The sequence below is a fragment of the Staurois parvus genome, unplaced genomic scaffold (assembly GCF_062004578.1).
Source record: "Staurois parvus isolate SC_StPar_1 unplaced genomic scaffold, SC_StPar_1.0 ptg000297l, whole genome shotgun sequence".
Taxonomy (NCBI): Eukaryota; Metazoa; Chordata; class Amphibia; order Anura; family Ranidae; genus Staurois; species Staurois parvus.
In genome coordinates, this window is record NW_028318093.1 from 5,860,270 (window position 1) to 5,887,755 (window position 27,486).

Below are 27,486 nucleotides of genomic sequence, written 5' to 3' on the forward strand. Positions count from 1 at the left end.
TTTGTCCCCAATAAGGAAAAATTCAAACTAATTTTTCTGCTGACCACTGTCACAAGAACAGGAAAAGAGGGGAAGTATTTCAATGCAGACAACTGAATTTATACGGCTACCCGAGGAACTGGACACTAACAAAGGAAAAAGCCACTGGGAGGGAGGCTATGGGAGAACTGGTGTACTGCATGTGAAATTTATTTTTTTTTTAACCCAAATAAAGACAACCCAAAGCTAAGGTAGCCTGTTGCAAAAAAATAATAAATGCACATTTATTTGCAGAAAAAAAAAGTGTGCATTTATTATTTTTGTGCAAACAAGCTTGCAAAGCATTTCAACCATAATCAGTGGATACCTTATGGAATGCATAGGCTCCTGCAGACTCTTCCTCTGGCTCTATGTTCATACTGAGGTACTGGCTTTTCAGTTCCTGCGCTAGAGGAAGTGTCAACAGACTATGAGTGTGATTATCATTGCACTTCTGTTACACACGGAGCTCCACATGGTTTGCTGGGTCATTCATTCACAGATATCTAAAAGTCCCATTTGCCACCACGACAGATGGACCTGTGGCAGACGGGAAGGTAAGTTCATTTGCAGATCTCTGTGAATGAAAGACCCAGAAAAACGTACGGAGCTCCGCACACAGTTACAAAATGGACAGCTGCTGGGTGGGGGGGGGGGGGGGGGGTGCTATCAAGGAGTGGGACTGTTTCATGGATGGGGAGTGCACTTGGAACACCCAAAATACGGATGTCACATGTAAGAAGGCATTAAAGCCTTTAGATCCACAATGCCACATTCTGGATTTTGAACAGTCAGAAGGCTAGAGCAAAAATCTTGAAACCCTTCTGCTCTTGGTAAATAGTAACTCCATGGCTCAGAAGATCTGCTAGAGCAGCATGGAGAGGTATCTGCTAATACATGCAGAGACACAGGTAGGTGGGACAAAATGAAGCAGGGAGAAGCCAGAGAGCAGAACTCTAGCTTGTAGCCCTGGGAATCATGTCTCTTACCAGGCATCAGCAAAGGCCACTAGACATATCCCCCACACTTTGGAAACAAGGGCGTCTCTTAATGGAGGTGAGGACTTGTCTGTAGACTTGGGAGATTTGGAAGCCCAGGGTTTCCAGTTAATTCTGACCTTGGAGACTGATGCACACCAACATGTTTTCTACAAAAGTGACAAAATTGAATCTACTGCACCACGAATACTTTTTCCCTGATGTTTCATAGCTGCCATGAAGCTATATCGTGTTGTAGGAACAGGGAAAAACAGAAGGATGAACAGCCACAACTTATGTTACGCACGCTGTAAAAACTGCTGCCAGGTAAATTTTGGGCACCAATTCACCAATAAGAACATTGAGGAACTGGAGAAAGTACAGAGAAGGACAACAAAACTGATAAGAGGCATGGAGGAGCTCAGCTATGAGGAAAGATTAGAGGAACTGAATGTATTCTCTCTTGAGAAGAGATTAGGGTGGATATGATCAACATGTATAAATACATTATTGGTTCAAATAGTGAACTTGGTGTAGAGTTATTCACCCTGAGGTCATCACAGAGGACAAGGGGGCACTCTTTACATCTGAAGGAGAAGAAATTTAATCTCCAAAACACGGAAATGTTTCTTTACAGTGAGAGATGTGAAAATGTGGAATAGACTACCTCAAGAATTGGTTCCGGCATTGCTTTAAAAAAAGGCCTGGATTATTTCTTAGATACACAGAATATAACTGGATACTAACATTTATAGGTAAAGTTGATCCAGGGAATATCCGATTGCCTCTCGGGGGATCAGGAAGGAATTTTTTTTCCTTGCAGGAGCAAATTGGATCATGCTTTGCTGGGTTTTTTTGCCTTCCTCTGGATCAACTGTGGGTATAGGTTTACAGCTTTTTTTTTTTTTTTTTTTTAAACGGTTGAACTGGATGGACCTTTGTGTTTTTTTCAGCCAGACCAACTATGTAACTATAGTAAAGTGTAAGCATCTGGAATGGCTTACACATACCTAAAGATGCTTTAATTGCCCCTGCTCTTCTCACCATCCATACATTCCTAATGGCCAGTGAGGCAGCCCATCTAAATGATGGGCCAATAGTTCTATATGGGGGGAAGAAAGGAGCAGGCAAGCCCTGACACTATCAGAAATTGTCTGACTCCCAACAGAACAGCCTAACATTCAAGCACAGCACTAAAAGCAGCTGCAAGTATAAACCTTATTGCCTGTGATCTTGCTGCAGATGGTCATTACCTCATTACTGACTTACCATGCCTTCTCCTACACTGTATCTGTATCAGTACAGCCATCTTGGTAAAGGAGGACTTTGCTGTCTAATATCAGTGCCACCAGCAAGGAGAGCAAGGACCAGCACAGCAATGAAATCACCAAATCTAATGAGACTAGCAATCACAGGCAGCACTATCTCACACTGCAGATATATTGCTTTAAAGGATAGAGGCACAAGCTTGCCTAGGCACACTCAAATACCAGGAAGTGAACTGATATATATATATATATATATATATATATATATAGATAGATATAGATAGAGAGATATTGATTTTCTTTTTTCTTTTTCTTTTTTTTTTTTTTTTTTAGAGGAGTTCAAGAGGAAAGGTAGATTTTTCAGGGTGCTGCTGATGCAGAAACAACAACATCTTCAAATGTTACCTATAACCTAAAAAAAACCTCAACTTTTTTTCACTTTAAAGCAGACCTGTACTCCTATAACAGTATTTGAATAGATATATAGAGCACAAGATGTGGGGGGAAAAAACTTATCCTGGAAAAAGAGCTCCTCCAGGTAGACCATCAAAAACACTGATGATTTGAAATGAAAAATATTGAAGAATTGATCAGCGTTTATAGTAGCTGAAGCCTCCCTTTTGTCAGATACAAGGTGACCAAATACCTAAGGCTTTCATTCACATGAGAATTGAAGGGAGCTTTATACAGTAAAGAAGCATTTCTTGTATTTACTTGTATTACTCTATTTATGATTCCCAGAAAACAAACTGATGGGAAAGAAAAGTTAAACCAATAGCTGTAGAAGCCTATAGCCTTGGCTATTAGTGCATACTGTTTATATGTCCCTCCAGTGACAGTATTATTACTCAACTTCTTAGAGTTAAATACAAAGCACGTCCATTTGTGCCATTAAGTAAGCAAATAAATAAATCCCAGTACATTTGTATTACTGCTCACTCAGTGTGCACAAGACCAAAGAACAGGATTACACAGAACATAAGGACTCATTTCCACAAAGTCAAATTAAAATCTTACCTTGCCAAACCAGCCATGACCAATCTCCTGAATGTAGCTCAGACTGTGGCGGGCAATCTGAAACTTTGCTGCATCTAGCAAGACAAGAACACAAAAATGGTTTCCCGTTAGAACAGAAATACAGTGGAAGTGGCCAGAGGAACAAAACGAACTGAGCAGTTTCATGGTGTGACAGTCTGCACATTGTGTCTACCCTTTAAACACTAATGTGTGGGACCAGTGTGGAATGAGGAGAATGTGTACTATGTGGTAGAACAGAATAGGCTTCAGTCATGAACTCAATAATGGTATCCAATGTGGGGGGAAAAAAAAAAAATTGACCTACACCACTCTTTATGACCTACAGTATTATTATTATACAGTATTTATAAAGCGCCAATAGTTCGCTCAGCGCTGTACATTACAAAGGGGGACAGAACATGTGACAGAACAATACCAATACAATGCAATACAAGAGGGGATCGAGGGCCCTGCTCTTTCGCGCTTACAATCTAGGAAGTAATACTAAATCTATATAGTTCCATCAATGATGTCATACTGTAAACAAAAATTACATTACAGAAAAAAAAACAATTAGGATAATTATCTAAACGAAAAAAAGGAACATAGGTGACAGACTGGAAAAGTATGCAAATTCCCTAGTAGCAAACCACTTATCTTAAAGGGTTACTAAACCCACAACAGTAAAATCAGTCTGTATATGCAGTAAAGCATGCTAATTATACTCACTGTTGAACCTAAAGGGTTAATCCTTTGCATTGTGTAAAAACACGGTTTGATCCCGACGTCTCTGATCTTCCCCTTCTTCTAGTGCCCTCCTCTTATCTCCTGATAAGATATATCGTGCGGAGTCACTCTGCACATGCTCAGTTTGGTGTGTATTGCTAGGGAGTTTTTTTTCTTGGGAGAGTGTATGTGATCAGTACAGGGCCAATCAGCACTGCCCAGAGGGTCAGGGATCCTGCAGCCTCAAAGGACAATCAGGGGAGAATGAAAACTCCTCCTACAAGCTTTAACCAGTGCTCTGCTGGACACTGATAGAAGTCACATGACTGCTCTAACTGCTAATGAGAAAAGGTATTTATCTGTTTATATTTACTAAAATAACTGCATTTCCATGTGTGTACTGTGGGAGACCAGTAATGCAGGGTCCCGGGTTTAGTAACATTTTAAGCATAGTTTTCCTACCTTTTTCGTGTTTCATAAAATTATGGGAATCCACTACAGCCCTTACATCACATGTTGGTTACATGCACTGCATGCCTATTTGGAACAACACACAATTACCAGAACTTGCAAAACTTGAAGGGTTTGACTATTAGCAACAAGCTTGGATTATGTTTCTACAAAAGCTATATGATAAAGATGTCATTTTTCACTTTAATGGCAGAGCAATATTTGCTTCACAACAGGCTATTTTTTCAATACCTGCAGTTGCGTCATGATCCTCAGAGCAAAGCTGTGCCCTTCCTGTGAAAATACACCCCTTCCTAACTTTTAACCATGGCCGTTTCTATTTTCTGCTCAAAACTAGGGGACCTATACTCTGCACTTCAGACAGCAGCCAGTACTCGGCTACATATGAATTGTCTCCCACTCAGGCAACAAAATATTGATTCTCTAGATGATGAAGAATGGACTCAGGCTTTGGAAGTTATTACTCAGGTCTCCTTATTCCCCTCGCAAAGATTGACCCATTTGTTTACTGCCCACAGGGTACATTACACACCACTAAAAATGCACTCTTGGGGAAGAGCTACAACTCTAAAAATTGTCCTAGATGCACTTTTGTCACAGGTACTCTTATTCATAGGTTGAGGGGTTGCCCTAAACTCCATAGATATTGGAAGTCCAGTTTTTCTATACTTAATTTGGTCTCCTCTACACAGGTGTCTCTAGAACCAAAAGTTTGTTCTCCCGGGAACAGTCCCAGAAGATGTCCTTCCTGTTGAAGTTAGCTTAATGTGGACACGGGTCATAAAAATGGATCTTGCCTATGCCTCTGACTCTCACACAATGGTGAGACGCGCTTAACTTACAAAGGGTAGAACTGACATATAAACATAGGGGCTGCCCCAAGAAATTAAAAAAAAAAAAAATATATGGTCCCCGTGGTTATCCTCTGAGTCAACGCATACCACCTCACCCATGGCCCATTAAGGAGGACGGGTACTTGCTCTGCATTTGGTTTTCTACATTTGTATGTATATCATTGGAATTCTAATCTTGTCTTTGGGGTGGATTTTAGTTGGGGGTCCTGGGCGTGCTTCCCCTTTCATGGTCTTAAATATTAAACCTATGGAATGCACAATCTTTTTGTTGTGTGACTTTTGCACTTTTTTCTTTGGACTTTGTATTATGTTTTCCCTCTGAATTGAGATACTTGGCGTATTGTTTTTCTTTGACTGAAAAATACTTTCAATAAAAAACACCAGAAAAAAAAAAAAAGTATGGAATTCCCTAATGATTAAAGGACATAATATATACTGAAGCTTACTCATCCTTCATGTGCTGGCTGCATCAGTGTTCATTTTTTAGGCTAAACATTTTCAGCAAGTACAGAAAATACCTGATCTTGCCAGAAATGGAGTGCCCTTCTCACTTCCTGCAAGATGAACTGAGAGCAAATGCAAAGTTATGTTCCATTAGTAAACCCATTAAACCCCCATCCCCAGTGTAACGGAGATTAAGAAAAGAACATGTTTGTGGAGAGAGCCATGGTTGTCACCTAGGCTTTATCTTCAGATATCCACCCTAGGACAGGAAGGGTTGTATTCATGGATTACATGGAAAGGAAAAAAGGTAGGACAGACAAAGTATGTCCAAATAATAAAAGACCAAATAGTTAAGAGGTTGTGTGAAGACACCCTAAATCCTCAACTTCAGAGAAGGAGTAGTTGGATAAACAAGATAGGTCCAAACAAGAAAATTAAGCAATAAATAGCAAAAGGCCTAATGAAACTCCCAAAACCCTTGAGTTTAGGGAAAGGGAGGGATGGATAAGCAAGGCAACAAAACAGCTGGAGGCTTAAACAAAACATTCTTGACCAGGGGTCTCCAAACTGCATCCTGAGGGCAGAGTGTGGCCCTTTGCTCGTCTTTATCTGGCACTATTCTTCCACTGATACGAGGCACGGTTTCTTCCACTGACAACAGGGACTGAGTACTATTCCTCCCACCGATATCAAAGATGGGGAACCAATTCTCCCACTGACACTAATAATAATGGGGCATTATTACTCCCACTGACACCAATGATGTATTGTTTTTACTCCTATTGACCACAAGCCTATAAACACTGTTTTCTCCCACTGGCCCTCCAAACCTCTGAAACAAAGGGCAAGTTAACTGCCCTTCAACCTTTGGGAGACCCCTCCAGAACATGGGGATAAATTCAAGTCCTGGCACCTGGAGCTTTAATAAGGGTCAGGTCCCTCAAAATTCCTGTAATTACACTATGTAACAGAGCAAAAATCTTTAGAAGAAAGAAGTGAAAATGCGGGCATGGGATATGTGCCCAGAAATGTACAGAATAGAGAGTTAGTCATTCAGTCAGTTGCATGTAGAGCAAAATTTTAGTAGCCTTCTGATGAAGATTAGTGACCTCTTAGTCTCTGAAACCAACTGACCAGGGAGACAGTGATGACAAACTAGACTTTAAGATTAGGGAAATTATATATCAGTCAGAAGAATTGGCAGGGAACGAAATAAGAAATAACAGATGAAAACTACTTTGATCAGAAACCAGGTAAAAGTCAGCAGAACTGACTGATCCCAAGGATCAGCTTATATGTGTCCAACATTCCAGAATCTTCTACCCAGCAGCAGAAAGGTAAGTACTAAAAAGCAACATGGGAAGAGGGACTACTGCATTTTCACCTTGAGAAGTAAATGGGAAGAAAATTTGCTATACCCAGAAGGGTAGGCGATAAGATTCTTGGCTGCGCAGACGTTGTAAAGAAAACTGGAACACTTATCCTTGGGTGAAAGTCTTTCGGGTATTCCACAATGGGGAAGCTAAGAAAAGAAAAGAAAAAAAAAAAAAAAAAATCACCTGACACCATGTTTAATGTGTTCATGAGTGTCATACGTAAGGTGTATCTGGAATACTCAGAAGAGTTAGGGTCTCACAGGAGTAGTGGATTATGTTCCCTGCTATCACAAAAATTCCTCAAGGTCAAGAGTCTGACAATTCCCCCTGGATTTTCTGACCATGGTTGCAACGATTTACAGATTCAAAAGGAAAACAAAAAAAAAAAAAAAATTGTGAATGCACATTTTTTTCCTTCAAAAGATGTGTTTTTTTTTTTTGTTAAATTAAACAAAGGTGAACTTATCCTCTAAAGCAGTGGTTCTCAACCTGTGGGTCATGACCCCTTTGGGGGTCGAACAACCCTTTCACAGGGGTCGCCTAAGACCGATATGTAAAGAGCAGCTACTGTGTAGAAAGCAGCTGCTGTGTTGAAAGCAGCAGTATTGGAAGTAAAACAACACTTTATGAATTATAATAACTGGGTAAATAATTTTATGGTCGGGGGGGTCACCACAACATGAGGAACTGTATTAAAGGGTTGCGGCATTAGGAAGATTGAGAACCACTGCTCTAAAGAATGAAGCTACCAGAAAAAAAGGAAACCAAATTGCTCAGAGAAAACCTAGCACAAACAAATAACCTCTAACTCCCACAAATAGGTACATTTAAATGGAGAGGCAACTTTCTTTGTGCTTTGCAAATGCCTAGTGACCCTGCCAGTCGCAAGCTCTTCCGTTTGCTTTCTGACCACAGCAAGCACAGAAGCAGATCCATGCTGACATGGTCAGTGTGTTTCTCCCTGCTCCTGTCTGGAGATATAGGATTCCTAAATGACACCATCACCTATCCCCTTGTTGTGCTAACAGCAGCAGAGACTGCATTCAAGAATGCAGAGTAGCATTCAATGAATGTAGCAGAGCTCCAGCACTCTGAGAGGAAAAGGAAAAAAAAAAAAACGTGCTATAACATTTCCACCTAATTAGTCTAAATTATGCTAAAGCAATTTTTATAACTTTTTTTTTTTTATAAAGGCAAATGGATCAGTGCTTGGCATAATAATTTTTTGCACATCACAGTGTGTCACATATACAATGACTTCACATAAGCTTTAATATTGAATGTCTTACGCAACATGGACTGTAGACAGTATTTACTGGAGTACTGCATCTGAGTTAACCATCACTGTGCATTCCAGAGTTAACCATGAAACTCAGCTTGTACTGCAGTAAGGATACACAGCTGACCCAGTTTGAAATTAAATCTTTTTTCCCACTTGCTCATCATATGGAAGTGAAGGGTTTCTTTATGAAGTGTGACATTTGTCAAATCTAATCCCATCCAGCCCTCAGAGACTTGGGAAAGAGAATGGCTGTGTTTACAGAGCAGGATTTTATGCCAAAAAGATCAGCTCTGTGCTTTTGTAAAGTCACTGCTAATTTGTTTTGCATTACTTCTTAAAATCTGGTTTAAATTGGGATACAGCAAGTAACTGATTGCCATGGGCAATAACGCCCATCCCCAGCCTCTTTGTTCTACAGTTATCAGTTAGGAAATGAAAGCTAAACTATGAGGTTTCTAGTGGTTACTGTGTTTAGCACAGACTGTAAGGCCAATTCAGTAGGCATACTTCAAGGTTTACAGTGGGCAGAACATACTGTACTAGGTCAATCATGTAGGCAGGAGTATAGTAGGACAAACTATGCATGCATTTGAAAACACAAGCAAAAGCATATCTACTGCTTTTTTAATAAGGTCCCAAACCGAATTCATGTTAAGAAGAAATCATATCTATAAAAACTATTTTCTTCCATGAATAGCACATTCATAAAACTGGTTACAAGGAATTGGCAGTGACATTCAGTCACAGACCATTTATGCACAAATTTAGGAACTTTTCTGAAGATGGTAACTTTTCTGCATGAGCTGCTCAAATGAAAATTTTCCAACATTCCCGTTTGAGAGAAGTCAATAGTGAGATCAATTTCTAGCGGGAATGGCCATAGATTGATTGAAATTCAGCCAGTCCCTGAGGAACAGACCGGATTTTGATTCATCTATTGCCAGCTTAAATCATCAATAAGAGCGCTACCCAGGTTTAAGGATCATGAAGTGGTCTAGAAGATAATTAAGGCTACGTGTAGAAACCTGGCAGTGACCGTTATACAATTCATAGACATAACCATGGTGCCAATAACTAAGCATGCTTTAAAAAGCCTTGGTTCCCTTAATACCATTAAAATATCTCTTTCTCCTGTTGTCCACTGAGAGACTTATTTCAGTCATCAAGACCACTTGCTGGCCTAAAGTTCTATTTCCCAGTATTTACATACTTGGGACTATGTATATGAAGTTACATTTTAAATGAAGTTTTCAGGGTATGTCAACAGATGTATTTGATCGTTAGCTGGATTCAGAAAATGTGACTGTGGGGATATACCAGGAAGCATACATGACTAAAACCATGTCAGACATTCTTTCTACAAAATCACAGTCTCTCAGCTCCTCTAAACCTCTCAGAAAATATACAGTTGCAAGAAAAAGTATGTGAACCCCTTGGGATTACTTGGAGTTTTGCATGAATTGGGCATAAAATGTGCTCTGAACATCATCTAAGTCACAATAGAAGAACACAGTCTGCTGAACATAATACCACACAAACATTAGATGTTGCCATGGTTTAAATTACACATAACATGTAAACATTTACAGTGCAGGGAGGAAAAAGTATGTGAACCTTTGGACTTAATAACTGGTTGACCCTCCTTTAGCAGCAATAACCTCAACCAAACGTTTCCTGTAGTTGCAGATCAGACCTGCACAACGATCTGGAGTCATTTTGGACCACTCCTCTTCACAAAACTGTTTCAGTGTAGCAATATTCTTGGGATGTCTGGTGTGAATCGCTCTCTTAAGGTCATGCCACAGCATTTCAATCGGGTTGAGGTCAGGACTCTGACTGGGCCACTCCAGAAGGCGTATTCTGTGCTGTTGCAGCCATTGTTTTGTTGAATTACTTGTATGCTTTGGGTCATTGTCCTGTTGCATCACCCATCCTCTGCGGAGCTTCAGTTGGCGGACAGATGGTCGTACGTTTTCCTGCAAAATGTCTTGATAAACTCTGGAATTCATTTTCCCATCAATGACAACAATCCGTCCAGGCCCTGAGGCAGCAAAGCAGCCCCAAACCATGATGCTCCCTCCGCCATGTTTTACAGTGGAGATGAGGTATTGATGTTGGTGTGCTGTGCCTTTTTTTCTCCACACATAGTGTTGTGTGTTCTTCCCAAACAACTCAATCTTGGTTTCATGTGTCCACAGTAAATTTTGCCAGTAGTGCTGTGGAACATCCAGGTGCTCTTTTGCAAACTTCAAACGTGCTGCAATATTCTTTTTGGACAGCAATGGCTTCCTTCGTGGTGTCCTCCCATGTACTCCATTCTTGTTTAATGTTTTCCTTATTGTAGATGTGTCAACAAAAATGTTAGCATGTGCCAGAGATTTCTGTAGGTCTTTAGCTGACACTCTGGGATTCTTCTTTACCTCATGCAGCATTCTGCGCTGTGCTCTTGCAGTCATTTTTACAGGATGACCACGCCTAGGGAGAGTAGCAACAGTGCTAAACTTTCTCCATATGTAGACAGTCTGTCTTACCTGGACACATGAACATCAAGGCTTTTGGAGATACTTTTATAACCCTTTCCAGCTTCATGCAAGTCAACAATGCTTGATCGCAGGTCTTCTGAGAGCTCTTTTCTGCGAGGCATGGTTCACATCAGACAGTGCTTCAAGAAACCAGTAAACCCAAAACAGGTGTGTTTACATGTTATGTGGAATTAAACCATGGCAACATCTAATGTTTGTGTAGTATTATGTTCAGCATTCTTCTATTGTGACTTAGATGACGTTCAGAGCACATTTTATGCCCAATTCATGCAAAACTCCACGTAATCCCAAGGGGTTCACATACTTTTTCTTGCAACTGTATATCTTTATTTTTCCAGTCTATATAGAAAGGTAACAAACCAACCAAGCACAATAAGCAATAATTAAAGAGAACTATAGGCACATTTGTTTATTTTTTTCATTCTGGATAGAGCAAGGGAGGGTTATTACCCGTCAGTTTTTTTGCCATCTGTGTGCCATTTGGAAGATTTACCGTCACTTCCTGTACCATAGCCAGAACAGGAAGTGAGAAAACCTCTGGGAATTAAGGGAATTCCTTGGGAATCCCCAGGTCACCAGAACTAGTGTCCCCATTGGAAGATATCCCCTCTATTACTTGTCTGGGTACAACCCAAAATGTGGGGTTTCTCTTACTTTCACTTTTGGTAAACGGTAAGCAGGACAATTGGAGAGGGTGAATGTCCCTAAAGGGTCACAAAAAGCAATAAAAACTTGACAGGTGTTTGAACCAATCTCCACTCTGTCCAAAACTTAAAAAAATGTTTTGGCTTTAGTTATAGGTTAACTTAGACCTTTGCCACAAAGGTGAACCAATTGTTTTCAAAATTCTATCAAAACAGAGAATATAAAAAGACAATTGCAAATATATGAACAGAGCACAGGATAGCCTATGACACTATGGTAAAATACTAGACCCAACACCTTGAGGGGACTGTAGCTGTGTTGGAACAGACAGGGAGATTGTCGGGACAGATAAAGTAAACACATCCGCAGGTGACTGGTTAGATGGGGTGTCTTCAGCCGGAGGTGTGAAATCAATCTCATCATCAAAATGATCTTCAAACTCCTACAAAGAAAACAAGCAAAAAACATACTTTAACATTTTTCTAATGAATAAATCAAACATGTTATACTGAAAAAAGGTAATTAATACTAGATGCTGACACACATTGGGTATAAAGGATATTAAACTGAATAGATTAACAATGGCTTAGTGGTTGGCACTTCAGCCTTGCAGCACTAGGGTTATTGATTGGAGACCCAGCTAGGACATCATCTGCATGGAATTTTCATGCTCTCCGTGTGCTTGCAAGAGTTCCCTCCTACACTCCAAAGACATGCTGGTAGGTTAACTGGCCCATGTCTAAATTGGTCCTGTGTGTGCCATCCTCAGTGCACAGCAGAACTCAGGACGGAGGGCAGGAGAAGGAGCTGGCCACATTAACTTTTCAAGTTAATCTGCTGGCGATTGGTTGCTAGGGCAGTCCTAGGCAGCAGCCACTGCTGGGGGGGGGCTAATGTACAGGAGGCAGAGGACACTGCTATGGGCAAGGCCACCCCCATAGCAGTACCCTCTACCACCTTCACATCACCCCCACAGTAGTGTTCTCTCTCCCCCCACCCTTTCCCCATAGCAGTGTCCTCTGCCTCTCCCCCTCTCCCATGGACAATTATTAAAAGAAAAATTGTAAAAAACAAACAAAAAAAAACGGATACCATCCACTGCCCTACTGACCGATGCCGTAAACTGCCCCACTAACGCAGTTTAAGGTAGGCCAGGTTTGTATTTTTACAGTGACATTTGTTTTATTATATTTTTCTGTGTTTTCCTTACTATTTAGGCCTTGCTAGTTCCTTTTTTTTTTTTTTTTTTTTTTTAAATGGTGCTGAACCAGTGAGGTTTGATCTCTTTCATGTTGTTCAGGTAGAACTGCACCCTTCAAAAGGTTGCCTACCCTGCTGTACAGTAGATCGTCTTAACACACAGATCAAATGATTTTTCTCATCTCTAGCAGCAGGAGGGCTGCAACCGGTGCTCTAGCTCTGCGTGTGCTGTCAGAGTTCCCTAATATCTCATGGCTGAGTGGAGGGAAGAGATACAACCCCCTCTACACAGGCTTGGAGGGTCATTTGTCACAAAAACAAAAAAAAGTACACACTGGTGTATGTATGCATGCATGTATGTATATACACACACACAGTATCTGAAAGAAGTGAGTACACTCCTCGCATTTTTGTAAATATATTTTATTATACCTTTTCATGTGACAACACTGAAGAAATGACACTTTGCTACAATGTAAAGTAGTGTGTACAGCTTGTATAACAGTGTAAATTTGCTGTCCCCTCAAAATAACTCACACAGCCATTAATGTTTAATATATATACACACACACACACACACATATATATGGTGGTGGGCGGTCTCCCTCTAGGCTGCTGTGTGTGGGAATACTGCGTCAGAAGTGAGTCATGCAGACAGCAGAGTCCAGAGAGAAGCCACACTAGGTGCTTTGGATTCAGGCTAGTACACCGTATAGAATGATTTGCTTTGTTCATTTTTCATGTCTGAGGTATACAACCACTTTAGGGACTCAGGCACACAGGCAAATACAAGTGTATGGCCCCAGCTAGTGCGCAATTCTGGCCATAGAACAGATCTAATGGAATACGCTGTATGCAATATGTGACTGTAAAAGGCTGGTACTTGCGTTTACAGGTGCATGAATAAAAGTGTAATTTCCTGAGCATGGAACTTGTGTGTTTGGGATCTTATACCCATAAGCTTGTAGACTCCGGTATTTGCTTTTATAGGCACAATCATATGTTCCTGAACACGACAGCTCTGTCAATATAGTTCTAAGGACAGAACTGCATACTACCTGAGGTTCCAAGGCAACGCAAATACAGGCATATTTTACGCTGTACAGTGTACACCCATACGCCTGTATGTACGTCTGTATGAACCCTAATAAAATAGGCCTGAAAACTTGTGATGTCATGTGATGTATTTTGTAACAATAACTTAACTTGCTATAAGCCTTTAGAAGCAGTAAGGATGCATAAAACCATGAAAAGATAATATTTCCATATTTTACTGTTAGTGTATATAGTAAAGATATGTGAATGGCATTAGGTACGTCTGAAAGCACAGTAAATCATTATCAGTCTAAAAAGGTAACAAAAATGAAGCCAAATGTGTTTCAGGGGGACAGCAGGTCCCCTTCATCAGGCATTGGAGCCTTACTGAATTCTGGACAAAAGGTAGATTGCTTATAGAAATTGTTCAGTGCGAATGTAGGTGCTCATCCTGGTCACTGGTCTAACAGCTTTGGATGCAGCAAGTAAAAATTACTCTGAGGCAAATAAAGATTTACTGCGCTTATCAACATACCTTTGGCGCTCTCATCACATTATTTATATCAAAGCCCATTTGAAGACCCTTTGGGGCCCAATGGCATGTTTAGTTCAAAAACGAAAAAAGAAACTAGAGAACTCTCAAAAACAGCCTACATCCATACTGAGTTTGACATTGCATAAAGAAAAGATATATAGAAAAAAATGTTTAGGCTACCACTGGAGACCTAAAAATGCTAGTTGGCTGGCTGGGCTCAACACTTTAATTCACTAACAAAAAAAACAAAACAAAACAAAAAAAAAAATAAAAAATCATGTTTTCTTTCACAATGTAAGGGCATCTTCATATATTTTGAAGCTGCCCGTCAAGCCTTGAACTGCATTCATTGTAAGACCTTTTTTGAAGGAAAAAAAAAAATAGAAAAACGGTAAGAAAAGGTAATCTGTGATGCATATAGGGATTTCAGCAGCCTACCATTTAAAAGCCAAATCCTACTTTTACATTGTTGTTCTCTTACATTTCAGTGGAAGTCCCATGTCAAATGAAATACTTCCTCATTTTCTGCATGCCAATGAGAGACTTGTGCAGATGTGTTAAACACAGATTTGAAGAGAATAGAAGATGAATGGTCATTGCTCAGTCACTGTATGGCCAGGATATCATTAGAATATTCAAATACCAGAAGCCCACTGGAAGCGGGTCTTGGCTTCCTCCCAGACATAATTACATAATGGCCCAACTGTGAGGCCAATGTTTAAACCACTCCACTCATTAATTCATGCAGAGACATTCACCTCCCACACCACTCCTATGCTTTCCTCGGTGGACAATTCTGCCTTTCTTTAAATGAATGAATAAGGTTTAGGAAAAGGAAAAAAAAAAATTGCAGTCTTCCCCCCCCCAATCGCAATTTTGTAGAGTTCCATTGAATTACCAGGTTTAGTGGGCCTAAGAGAAGAGATTGTGGACTATGTAAATTACATTTTTATAGGAAACCAATAAACAAATTGGTGCCAACTAACAACCACTGAGCTCATCCCTAGCACGCAAAAAGCAATTGATAATTCTGTCTCCTGAGTAAAGCTGGGGTTACACTGGTAATTAAATGTCTGTTGCTGACAGATTAAACTACTTGTGGGCCATAGCCCTATATGCAACATGTTTAAAGCAAGGGGCTGCCAATATAAGGGGTAACGAAACAAATAAAAAAGGGCTCCCTTCTCATCTATCATTAAAAAGAAGATGCCAAGTGATTTAAGACACCCTTTTTTACATCAAAAATTAAAAAGAAGCAGCAGACACCTGAATGTGCTGCAAACCTGTATATCTTTTACAGCTTGATTCACATTTATGTCTTGCGATAGGACAAGATAATGAGAGTTATTGTATGCTGGACTCTGCAGCTATATATTTTAAATGGCATTCCAAATCATGTGTATTAGGTCACCAAATGCACAGAAGTGAACCACCTGCAGCAGTCCTTGTGCTGCCATGCAACAAACTTCGAATGGACTATCTTTCCATGTGTTGAATTTCGAATCGTTTGCCCGATCACAACACATATTCAAGTTGTGGTAAAGTCATATATACAGTGGGGATCGAAAGTTTGGGCACCCCAGCTAAAAATTTGTATTAATGTGCATAAAGAAGCCAAGGAAAGATGGAAAAATCTCCAAAAGGCATCAGATTACAGATTAGACATTCTTATAATATGTCAACAAAAGTTAGATTTTATTTCCATCATTTACACTTTCAAAATAACAGAAAACAAAAAAATGGCGTCTGCAAAAGTTTGGGCACCCTGCAGAGTTAATATCTTGTACTGCCCCCTTTGGCAAGTATCACAGCTTGTAAATGCTTTTTGTAGCCAGCCAAGAGTCTTTCAATTCTTGTTTGAGGTATCTTTGCCCATTCTTCCTTACAAAAGTCTTCCAGTTCTTTGAGATTTCTGGGCTGTCTGAAAATCTATGGATAGACCTTAAAAGAGCAGTGCGTGACAATTACGTTGAGGTCAGGAGATTGTGAAGGCCATGGCAAAACCTTCAGTTTACGCCTCTTGATGTAATCCCCCGTGGATTTCGAGGTGTGTTTAGGATCATTATCCATTTGTAGAAGCCATCCTCTCTTTAACTTCAGCTTTTTCACAGATGGCATCAAGTTACCATCCAAAATTTGCTGAAATTTTATTGAATCCATTTTTCCTTCTACTCGTGAGATGTTCCCTGTGCCACTGGCTGCAACACAACCCCAAAGCATGATTGATCCAACCCCATGCTTAACAGTTGGACAGAGGTTCTTTTCATTCAATTCTGTGCCCCTTCTTCTCCAAACGTACCTTTGCTCATTCCGGCCAAAAAGTTCAATTTTAACCTCATCGGTCCACAGAACTTGTTTCCAAAATGCATCAGGCTTGTCTATATGTTCATTTGCAAAGTTCAAACGATGATTTTTGTGGTGAGGACGTAGAAGAGGTTTTCTTCTGATGACTCTTCCATGAAGACCATATTTGTACAAGTATCTCTTTATAGTGGAATAATGTACCACAACTCCAGTGTCTGCCAGATCTTTCTGGAGGGATCGTGCAGTCAAACGTGGGTTTTGAATTGTTTTTCCTCACAATCCAGCGAGCTGTGCTGTCTGATATTTTTCTTGGTCTTCCAGATCTTGCTTTAACTTCCACTGTTCCTGATGACTGCCATTTCTTAACTACATTCCAAACAGAGGATATTGACATCTGAAAACGCTTTGCTATCTTCTTATAGCCTTCTCCAGCTTTGTGAGCGTCAACTATTTTCAGTTTCAGTTTTCTAGACAACTGCTTAGAAGAACCCATGGTGCTGATTGTTGGGGCAAGGTCAGATGAGTCTGGGCATTTAAAACCTTTGAGATTGACATCACCTGGTCTTCCCAGACGATGATTGAGAACAATCCATGACACTGGCAGGTCTCAGCTTTTCAAAGGGGGCAGTGCATGCTATAAATTCTGCAGGGTGCCCAAACTTTTGCAGACGCCATTTTTTTGTTTTCTGTTATTTTGAAAGTGTAAATGATGGAAATAAAATCTAACTTTTGTTGACATATTATAAGAATGTCTAATCTGTAATTTGATGCCTTTTGGAGATTTTTCCATCTCTTCTTGGCTTCTTTATGCACATTAATACAAATTTGTAGCTGGGGTACCCAAACTTTCGATCCCCACTGTGTATGTATGTATGTATGTATGTATGTATGTATGTATGTATATATTTTTTTTTTTCACCTACAGGTAAGCTTATAATAAACCTTACCTGTAGGTATAATGTATATCTCCTAAATGTTCAAGAAGCAGCAGCCGGTGACAACAGTGCATGCAGGAACACCATTCCTTCAGAGCTGTGTGCCATGGTCCAAACTCCCAAGCGCGGGAGCGTCGTGATCAGCGGTTTGGCCATTCAAGCAGCCACAGCCCGTGAACCCACAAGGAAGACCAGGTGAAGATGGAAGCCTTCTACAGCGGTGACAGCGCGCCACTGGAGGACTTCCTTCTAAGGGAAGTCTTTCATAATGTTTTAGTATGCGATGCATACTAGCATTGATATTACCTTGTAGCAGGAATATTTTTTTATTAAATGAGTTTACTACCTCTTTAACATACTGACATAACATGTTTCACCACTCAAGCATCAAGTGATGAGGTTTAAAGTATGGATCAGGCTCTCCTAAACTGGCTACACCTGTTACAATCCGACAGTATAATCTGTTGGATTTAGCCTACAAAAACATTCAAATTTAGGAGCAATCTGGTCCCCATAACACTTTTTTTTAATCTAAGGCTCCACTCACATTAGCGAGTCTCCAAAGTCGCACGATTTCCAGTGCAACTTTGGAGTGCAATTTTGATGCACCTTTTGGTGCTACTTTGACCTGACCTTACATTCTGTAGACTAAAGTCGCATTAAAAATTGCACCAAAGTTAGTGCAGGCATTTTTCTTTTTTTTAAAGTTGCACGGATTTGAATGGATGGCATTGAAACTAATGGGCTGCGACTTATGATACTTTGATATCCAAATTCACAAGAGTGAATCGAGCCTAAAGGAGACTGCATAATTGATTGCAATGTGTATTGCTAGTTTTGCACTTCAATCCAGGGAATTAACTAAACTTCCTGTACCATTATAATGGAGCAGGAAACGGTCACATGTCGAATGCACCACCTAAAGCAGATAGACCTATTTCATGTCTGTCTGTGTGTACCACCCTCCTCAGTTTCTAATTTCCAAGTGAAAGAAGTGTAGGGTGTTGTAAAGGTGGCCTGATCCAAGATACACCTTGAATAAAGATTTTGACTAGGGAAAGTGAGGCCAGACTTTTTCAAAAAGAATTGGCAAGGTCGAAACCTGTCCTTCAAGAGTAACTGAAGTGTTACAAACCCACAACAGTAAAATCAATCTGTATATGCAGCAAAGCATGCTTGATATACTGTGGAACTTAAGGGGTTAATCATTTGAATTGTGTAAAATAGATGTTTGATCCTGTCTTCTCTGATCCTCCCCTTTTACTTTCCCCATTCCATCTCCTGATAGAACAGAGCCTTGTGGGCAAGCTGCACATGCTCAGTTTGGTGTGTATCGCTAGAGTTTTTTTCTTGGGAGGGTGCATGTGATCAGCACAGGGTCAAATAGCATTGTCCAGACCGAGGGTCAGGGGTCCTGCAGCCTCACAGGACAGAGAGAGGAGAATGAAAACTCCTTCTACAAGCTTTAACATGTGCTCTGCTGGACACTGATAGAAAGCACAAGACTGCTCTAACTACTGATGATAAAAGGTATTTATCAGTTTATATTTACTAAAATAATTGCATTCCCATGCTCTGTATACTGTGGGAGACCAGATATAGTGAATGCGGGGTCCTGGGTTTAGTAACACTTTAAGGCTTTGCTTTGATCAAGTCTTGATTGTAAGAAGGCCAAAATGGAGGCACACAGTAATCTCTGGGATTCACACCAAGCAAAGAAGGATTTCCAAGTATGATAGTAGATTCACCATTTTCTTCTCTTGCTCTATTTTGGGGAGCAGTTAAGTTAAAATTAAAACTGGAGGAAAGTCAAAGATTAGCCTAAACAGACCAGGGAATTATCAAGGCAATGCTAGTGCAAGGTCCTGGCCACAAACCGGTAATTTGCTGTTATCTGGAGGCCAGGACATTCAGAACCCCATCTCCAACATACTGGGGTGAAGATGTCAGGGTGAAAATCCTATTTTCTTTGTCCCGGGTAGAAGTGACAGTGAAGCGTGTGACCTGTAGTGTGATGTAACATCGGTTATCCACCCGAAACTAGGTTTTAAGTGCCAGAATTTTAGCACTAAGTTTGAAAAATTTTAATTGTAAAGAGAAAAAAATTCCACACAAAGTCTTGGTTTCCTGAAAGTTAAAACGGATACTATTCAGGATTGTGGGGCTACAGTCACAGATACAGGGTGACCCCATCTTTCCTGTCCATGTAGATGTTCCCTATATAGGGTCCAGGCTACACCCATTTTGATGGGTATACCCCTGAGGAGTCTTCAGGGTCTGGATTTCATAAGGATGGGTCACACCCTAAACCTGTACAGCACCCTGCGGCTAAGTAAACGCTTTACACAAAGTGTCAAGAGAAGTGGTCTTGCAGGATCCACTGCCAAAACAGTATTACAGGTGGTAGAGTACAAGTGTTCAAGGTTGAGCCAAGAGAGAATTCTCTGTTAGGTGTTAGACTCCATGCACACTTGGCATTTTAATAACGCTGGTAACATTAGCTGTGTAAAGTCACGTTTTTCAACATTTTTGCATTAGCATTTAGGAGCGTTTTATATTTGGTCAAGAAAAAAAAAAAAAAAAAAGTCCAAAAAAAACACTATTCAGCATTCGAGCATTATTAAAGCTAAAAAAACTCAACTAGAAACCCACTAGTCCTAGGTTTTTTTTTCCAGCCAATAACATGTTGATTACAGTCTGTGTGCGCATGGAAACATAGGATAATATGCTGGGGGGGGGGGGTGTTACTGGTTGTAGAAAAAAAAAAAAAAAAATCAAAAGCCACTGTGGGGCTGCACAGTGGCTAAATGGTTAGCACTTCCGCCTGGCAGTACTAGGGTCGTTTGTTCGAATCCCAGCCTCGGCACCACCTGCCTGGAGTTTGCATGTTCTCCCTGTGCCTGCGTGGGTTTCCTCCCACACTCCAAAGACATGCTGGTAGGTTAATTGGATCCTGTCTAAATTGGCCCTAATATGTGTATGTATGAATGTAAGTTAGGGACCTTAGATTGTACAAGCCTTGAGGGTTAGGGCAATATATATGTGTAAAGCGCTGCGTAAATTGACGGCGCTATACAAGTACCTGAAATAAATAAATAATAAATTAAAAACAGCATCTATAAAAACTTCCAGTGTGCATGAGGACTTAGGAGGAAGAGGTCCATCACCTTAGCATACTAGCAAAAAAGTGCAGGGTGGAGTAGGGTTATGCCCAAGGTGCGTGTCCTCAGAAGCTTGCCAGTGTCCAATCACTTGAAGGTATCAACCTATAACCCGGGGTCTATGAATAATAAGTCTGTGCCCTGTACGGATTAACACCTTAGATATAAACTATTTTACCCGACAACAGTTCTCAAATTCTGTTGAGCCAAAGATGTGAGACATATCGTTGCCATACTGTTAAAAGTAAACGGATTTCAATACATGTTTACTTCACTTTTACTTTGTTAATGCTCCACAGAATTACAGATATAGGGAAAAGCAGTTAATTTCTAAACATGGTCATAAAAGGGGAATGGGGAGGTGGGGGGCATGCTTTGCAAGTTTAATCCTCTAAAATGTCAACACTTTCATGGGTACTTTAGGGTACTCAAACAGTGGATAAAGAGAAGTACACTTGACATGGTAAAAGCAGGCAGAATAGAGTGCATGCTACATAGCACGTCAGTTAAGTAAACCTCCTTACAGAGTTACTGAACCCAGGACCCTGCATTCACTATATCTGCTCTCCCACAGTACACAACATAGAAGTGCAATTATTTTATTAAATATTTATTATTTTAGTAAATCTAAACTGCTAAATACCTTTTCTCATCAGTTAAAGCAGTCCTGTGACTTACATCAGCATCCAGCCGAGCACAAGTTAAACCTTGTAAACAGTTTTTATTTTGCTCTAGGAGGATGCAGAACTCCTGACCTCTGTCTGGACAGTGCTGATTGGCACTGTGCTGATAACATGTACTCGCCCAAGAAAAAAAAAAAACCTCTAGCAATACACAAACTGAGCATGTGCAGAGCATCTCCTAGAGCTCTGTACAATGGCAAATGGACCGGGGACAGTAGAAGGGGAGGATCAGAGAAGACCGCATCAAAACACCCTTTTTACACAGTGCAGATTAACCCCTTAGGTTCCACAGTGAGTAACAAGTATGCTTTACTCTGATTTTACGGTTGTGGGTTTAGTAACACTAACACACACTGACTTTCTTTAATTATCAAGACTAAAAAAAAAGTGTTTGGTTAGTTTAAAAGCAGTTTATGCGCATAGCTCAAGGTGTCAAATCAATCAAGTGTAAAAAATAAATACTTATACACATATAGTGGGTATAAGTATTGAACATGTCACCATTTTTCTCAGTAAATATATTTCTAAAAAGGTGCTATTGACATGAAGTTTTCACCATGTCAGCAACAACCCATGCAATCCATACAAAGAAACCAAAATAAATAAGTTCAGAAATTAAGGTGTGTGTAATAAAATGGAATGACACAGGGAAAAAAGTATTGCGCATGCTAACTGAAATTTAATACTTTGTACAAAATCCTTTGTTGGTAATGACAGCTTCAATGGCGCCTCCTGTATGAAGAAACTAGTTGCATGCACTGCTCAGGTGTGATTTTGGGCCATTCGTGCACACAGTCTTCAAATCTTTAAGATTCTCTGGGCCTCTTCTATGAACTCTGATCTTTAGTGTTTTCCATTGGATTCAAGGCAGGCAATTGGCTGGGCCATTCTAGCAGCTTTATTTTCTTTGAAACCAATTGAGAGTTCCATTGGCTTTGTGTTTGGAATCATTGTCTTGCAGAAATGTCCACCCTCATTTCATCATCCTGGTAGAGGGACAATTTTTATCAAGAATTTTCCATTCATCTTTCCTTCAAAGACATGACGTTTGCCAGTACCATGTGCTGCAAAACAGCCCCACACCATGATGTTCCCACCTCCAAACTTCACTGTTGGTATGGTGTTTTTAAGGTGATGTGCAGTACCATCTGACCTCCAAACATGGTGTATTAAGGTATCCAAAAGACTTCAATTTTGGTCGCATGTATACAGGCCATGATGGTGAAGTGCATTACTTATTGTTTTCGTTGAATCAATTGTAGCTGCTAATTCCAGGTCTTTTTGAAACTCTCCACAAGTGGTCCTTGGCTCTTGGACAACTCTTCTGATAATTCTTTTCACTCCTTTGTCAGAAATCGTGAGGAGCACCTGATTATGGCTGGTTTATGGTGCAATGATGTTCTTTCCACTTCTGGATTATGGCCCCAACAGTGCTCATTGGAACATTCAAAAGTTTAGAAATCCTTCTGTAACCAATGCCATCATTCATGTCAATAGCACCTTTAGAAATAGATTTACTGAGAAAAACGGTTACATGTTCAATACTTCCTACCCGCTGTAAACTGCACGCACGCGCACACACACACACACACACACACACACACACTAAAATTCCTCATTAGAAGCAATAGGGCACTTCTGTGTATGTGACAGTGCTTAGCTGTAACAATACCTGTCCATAAGCATATAGTATGTTGCCGAATCCTGCTTTTGACTACTGAATTACACCGACAGTATCATTAACCGCTTCCCAGCTGCCCTATAGCAGTAATACTGCTACAGGGTGGCACAGGTGCGCAAAATCACATATATACAGTTAGGTCCATATATATTTGGACACAGGCACAATTTTAGTTTTTTTCCAGGTATTTACCAAAACATATTCAAGCTATGGTTATATAATGGATATGGGCTGAAAGTGCACACACTCACGTTTAGTTTGAGGGTATGTACATCCAAATAGGAGGAGGGGTTTAGGAATTACATCTCTTAAGAGCAGCCATCCCCCCTTTTTCAAAGGACCAAAATTGGACAATTGAATCAAAAGCGGTTTCATGGCCAGGTGTGGGCTAATCCTTCATTATTTCCTCATCAATTAAGCAGGTAAAAGGTCTGGAGTTGATTGCAACTGTGGTATTTGCATTTGGAATTATTGCTGTGAACCTACATCATGTGTTCAAAGGAGCTGTCCATGCAAGTGAAACAGGCCATTGGAAGGCTTCAAAAACTAAACAAATCAGAGAGATAGCAGCAACATTAGGAGTAGCCAAATCAACAGTTTGGTACATTCAGAGCACAGAAGAACGCACTGGTAAGCTCAGAAACATAAAAAAGGCATGGACGTCCACGGAAGACAACAGTGGTGGATGATCGCAGGATCCTCTCTACGGTAAAGAAAAACCCACTCACAACATCCAGACAAGTGAAGGGGACACTCCAGGAGGTGGGCCTATCATGGTCAAAAGTCTACAATCAAGAGAAGACTTCACAAGAGCAAATACAGAGGGTTCACCACAAGGTGCAAATCAGTCATAAGCCTAAAGAACAGAAAAGCCAGATTAGACTTTGCCATAAAACATCTAAAAAAGCCAGACCAGTTCTGGAAAAGCATTCTTTGGACGGATGAAGCTAAGATTAATCTGTACCAGAATGGCGGGGGGGAAAGTGTGGAAAAGGTTTGGAACAGCTCATTATCCAAAGCACACAAAGTCATTTGTAAAACATGGTGGAGGCAGTGTGATGGCATGGGCATGCATGGCTTCCAGTGGCACTGGGTCATTGATTATGTAACAGAAGCAGCCGGATGAATTCTGCAGTGTTTAGAGATATACTGTCAGCCCAGTTTCAGCCAAATGCAGCAAAGTTGATTGAACAGCGCTTCACAGTGCATATGGACAATGATCCAAAACACATCGCAAAAGCAACCCAGGAGCTTTTGAAGGAAAAGAAGTGGAATATTCTGCAATGGCCAAGTCAATCACCTGATCTCAAACCAATTGAGCATGCATTTCACTTGCTGAAGGCAAAACTAAAAGGCAGAAAGACCCACAAAGAATAACTGAAGACAGCTGCAGTTAGAGACTGGCAAAGCATCAGAAAAAAGGAAAACCAGTCTTTGGTAATGTCCATTGGTTCCAGACTTCAGACAGTCATTGCCAGTAAAGGATTCTCAACAAAATATTAGAAATGAACATTTTATTTAGGATTATATTCAATTTTCCAAACACTTTTGGTCCCTTAAAAAGGGGGGATGGCTACTCTTAAGAGCTGTAATTCCTAAACCCTTCCTGCAATCTGGATGTACATACTTTCAGCCCATATCCATTATATAGCTATAGCTTGAATATGTTTTGGTAAATACCGGAAAAAAAACAAAAATTGTGCATGCAAGGCACGAGCAATCTGCTGATTGCTGGTGCAATGCTTTAGGGGCTCCAGAAAAAAAAAAGCACATTTTTTTTACCTGAAAAAAAGGTGCATTTATTATGTTTTGTTAAAAGGGTGAACACATCCTTTAAGCTCAGCATTTAGAGATGGAAAAAGCCCTTCTGTCTTGAGTTTTTGAGAGCATTTTTCTGGCAGAAAAAACCCCCCACACTAAATGCTCCTAAACGCGAGCACAAAAAATCCCAAAGTTAACTTTTTTTTTTTTCTGCTAAGAGCACTGGTGTTTAAGCCAGTGTGCATGGACCCTTATGCAGGCCATAGATGTGTTTAAAATCGGCCGATTTTTCGGTCGACTAACGAACTATCGGTCGGTCTAAAAAGCCTACCTGACCACCAATTATTACGAAAATCGGCCGATTAAGTCATGAAATTCGTAACCTTTAGTGCTATAATATACATAGTTAACTTATCTCACATTGTTTAAAAGGGTTTACAGGTCATAATACAATTATTTCATATGTAACCATACTGACTAAACAGTCAGACAATAAACAACATATTCTGTTATTTTTCAGAATTGAGCAGCATATTGAAATAGCCATATTGGTTACTTAACAAGGTCCACATAAGAGTCACAATTAACCACAGGAAGCAATGCTAAAATACCTTGATAAACCAGCTATTCATGCTTAGATTTTGATCACCCTGCCTACTGTTATGAGCAAAGCCACCCTCCCATTTTGTCATAAGGGAACTGAACAGAATTTATAAGCAAGGTCAATGGTACCAACCTCCATAATTTTGCAATGTTTGCTTACCATAAACACTTGGAACATTTTTCTAGTTCTTTTTCTAGAGTTCAAAGTGTCCTTGATAAAAAAAAATTCCAGTACAGTAACATGCTTACCTTGAAATCTATTTCATTCTCTTTGCAGCAGGAAATACAGCTTACTAGCAGCACGACCAAAGCGATGAAACTGCAGACAGAAAGCAACACCGGGAACAAAGGAACTTGACTGCTTGCAACTTCTGAAAGAGAAGCAAAAATAAAGCCAATGTTAACGATTTTGACAGCCATTTTCAGTCTAGTAAATTACTGATGAAATGTTCGTTAACAACAAGTAGAAAAAGTACAAATTAGTCAAAAATAAAACCTGTCGTGTTTATAGACCAGTACGGGAGGGGATGAATTTTGTGAATGAAATAGTATAATAATCATTGGGGATGCACAGCAAAAACACCATACAAAATGACACCACTCAGAAAAAGGACCACAAAAAGATGCAGTGAACTGCAGCAATAAAAATATACATAGGCTTGCTTTGTTCATGTAGTTGGCATAAAGACATAACTGCAGTACAAGGATAATGGTTTTTAAAACATTTCTTTTTAATATTACAGTAATATATTATCATTCCAGTAATACCAAGAAACTGTCAACAATAGCCATGTTACTGCCATCTTCTCTTATTTTAGAGTCAGGGCAGAGCAGACATTGTCCTGCAGAACATGCTGAACGTACACACAGCAGTCTACACCGATTTGGAAATGTACTGTGCAGAATGCCTGCAGAGGACTGAACAGGAGGATGCAGTTGGCTGTGGATTTTCACAAGCGATCTAGAATCCCATCAGACAACAGGATGGGCATGCATGACTTAGCTGAACATTTGGAAGACCCGTCTTCTTGTGATTCAGTTCTCTAATATTTCGATGAATGCAATGAAGTATACCAAACCATCAACACCAAAAACAATGGGAGGAATTTATGAAAACTGGATCAAAACAGAAACTAGTGCGCTGTGCATAGTAACCAGATTCTAACTTCAGGTTTTTTTTTTCATTTTAACTTTGGAAATGAAAGCTAGAAGCTGAATGGTTGCCAGGCACAGTTGCTCCAGTCTTAAACTGGCCAAAGATGAACCAAAATTCAGCAGGTTCTGCTGGGACTGGACAAATCTTGATCCATGTGTGGGCCATGCCTGTGACAGAAGTCAATCATTAGATGGATATCTGTCAAACAGGCTTGTTGGAAAATGTTCTCAATTAGCAAGCTGCAGCTGATGATCAGTGTAATTCTGACAGCAGAGTCCTCACTGCCAGAACACAATGTCCCAAGCAGTTAAGATTCCTCTATTCACTTCAATATGGTGGATGGGGGAAATCTGGTGTTTTTTTTTTTGTTCAGCCTACTGGCTAGAAAAAAAACCTGAATCATTTATGGCCAGCTTTAGTAAATTCCCCTCAATAAATAAAACAGACAGCTGCTCCCTACACTGAAAAACAGTGCAGATATGCTGAATGTAAAAGAAAAAAAAATGGCCTAAGCTACAGTAGATATGACAGCTCTTGCAGCAGACGGAAAGAAATGATAATACCTGCAAAGTTGCTTGAAGAAGAGAGAATATTTTATGGGAAAGCAGTATTTGGAATCAATGATTTCTATAGTAAATCACTTTCAGAGAAGAAACATTAACTAGGACTCTATGACCTGGTTCACACCTATGCAATTTGCTTTTGATCCATTTCTGCAGTGTGTTTTTGCACATGCGCTTTTGATGCCGTTTCACACTTGTTTTTATAAATTTTGCATTAATGGGTGATTTTTTTGGTCAATTTGTTGTTG

The 27,486-nt window shown here is 40.1% G+C and overlaps 1 protein-coding gene across 1 annotated transcript in view; it reads right to left on the bottom strand.

The window, feature by feature from the left end:
• Nucleotides 1–27,486, bottom strand: part of LMTK2 (lemur tail kinase 2) — a 142,343-nt gene that overhangs the window by 68,843 nt on the left and 46,014 nt on the right. The window contains exons 2-4 of the mRNA XM_089682745.1: nt 25,769–25,890; nt 11,919–12,063; nt 3,281–3,354 (exon numbers count right to left, since the gene is read on the bottom strand). Coding sequence (XP_089538871.1) covers nt 3,281–3,354; nt 11,919–12,063; nt 25,769–25,890 — 341 coding nt within the window. The remainder of the gene's footprint in view (nt 1–3,280; nt 3,355–11,918; nt 12,064–25,768; nt 25,891–27,486) is intronic.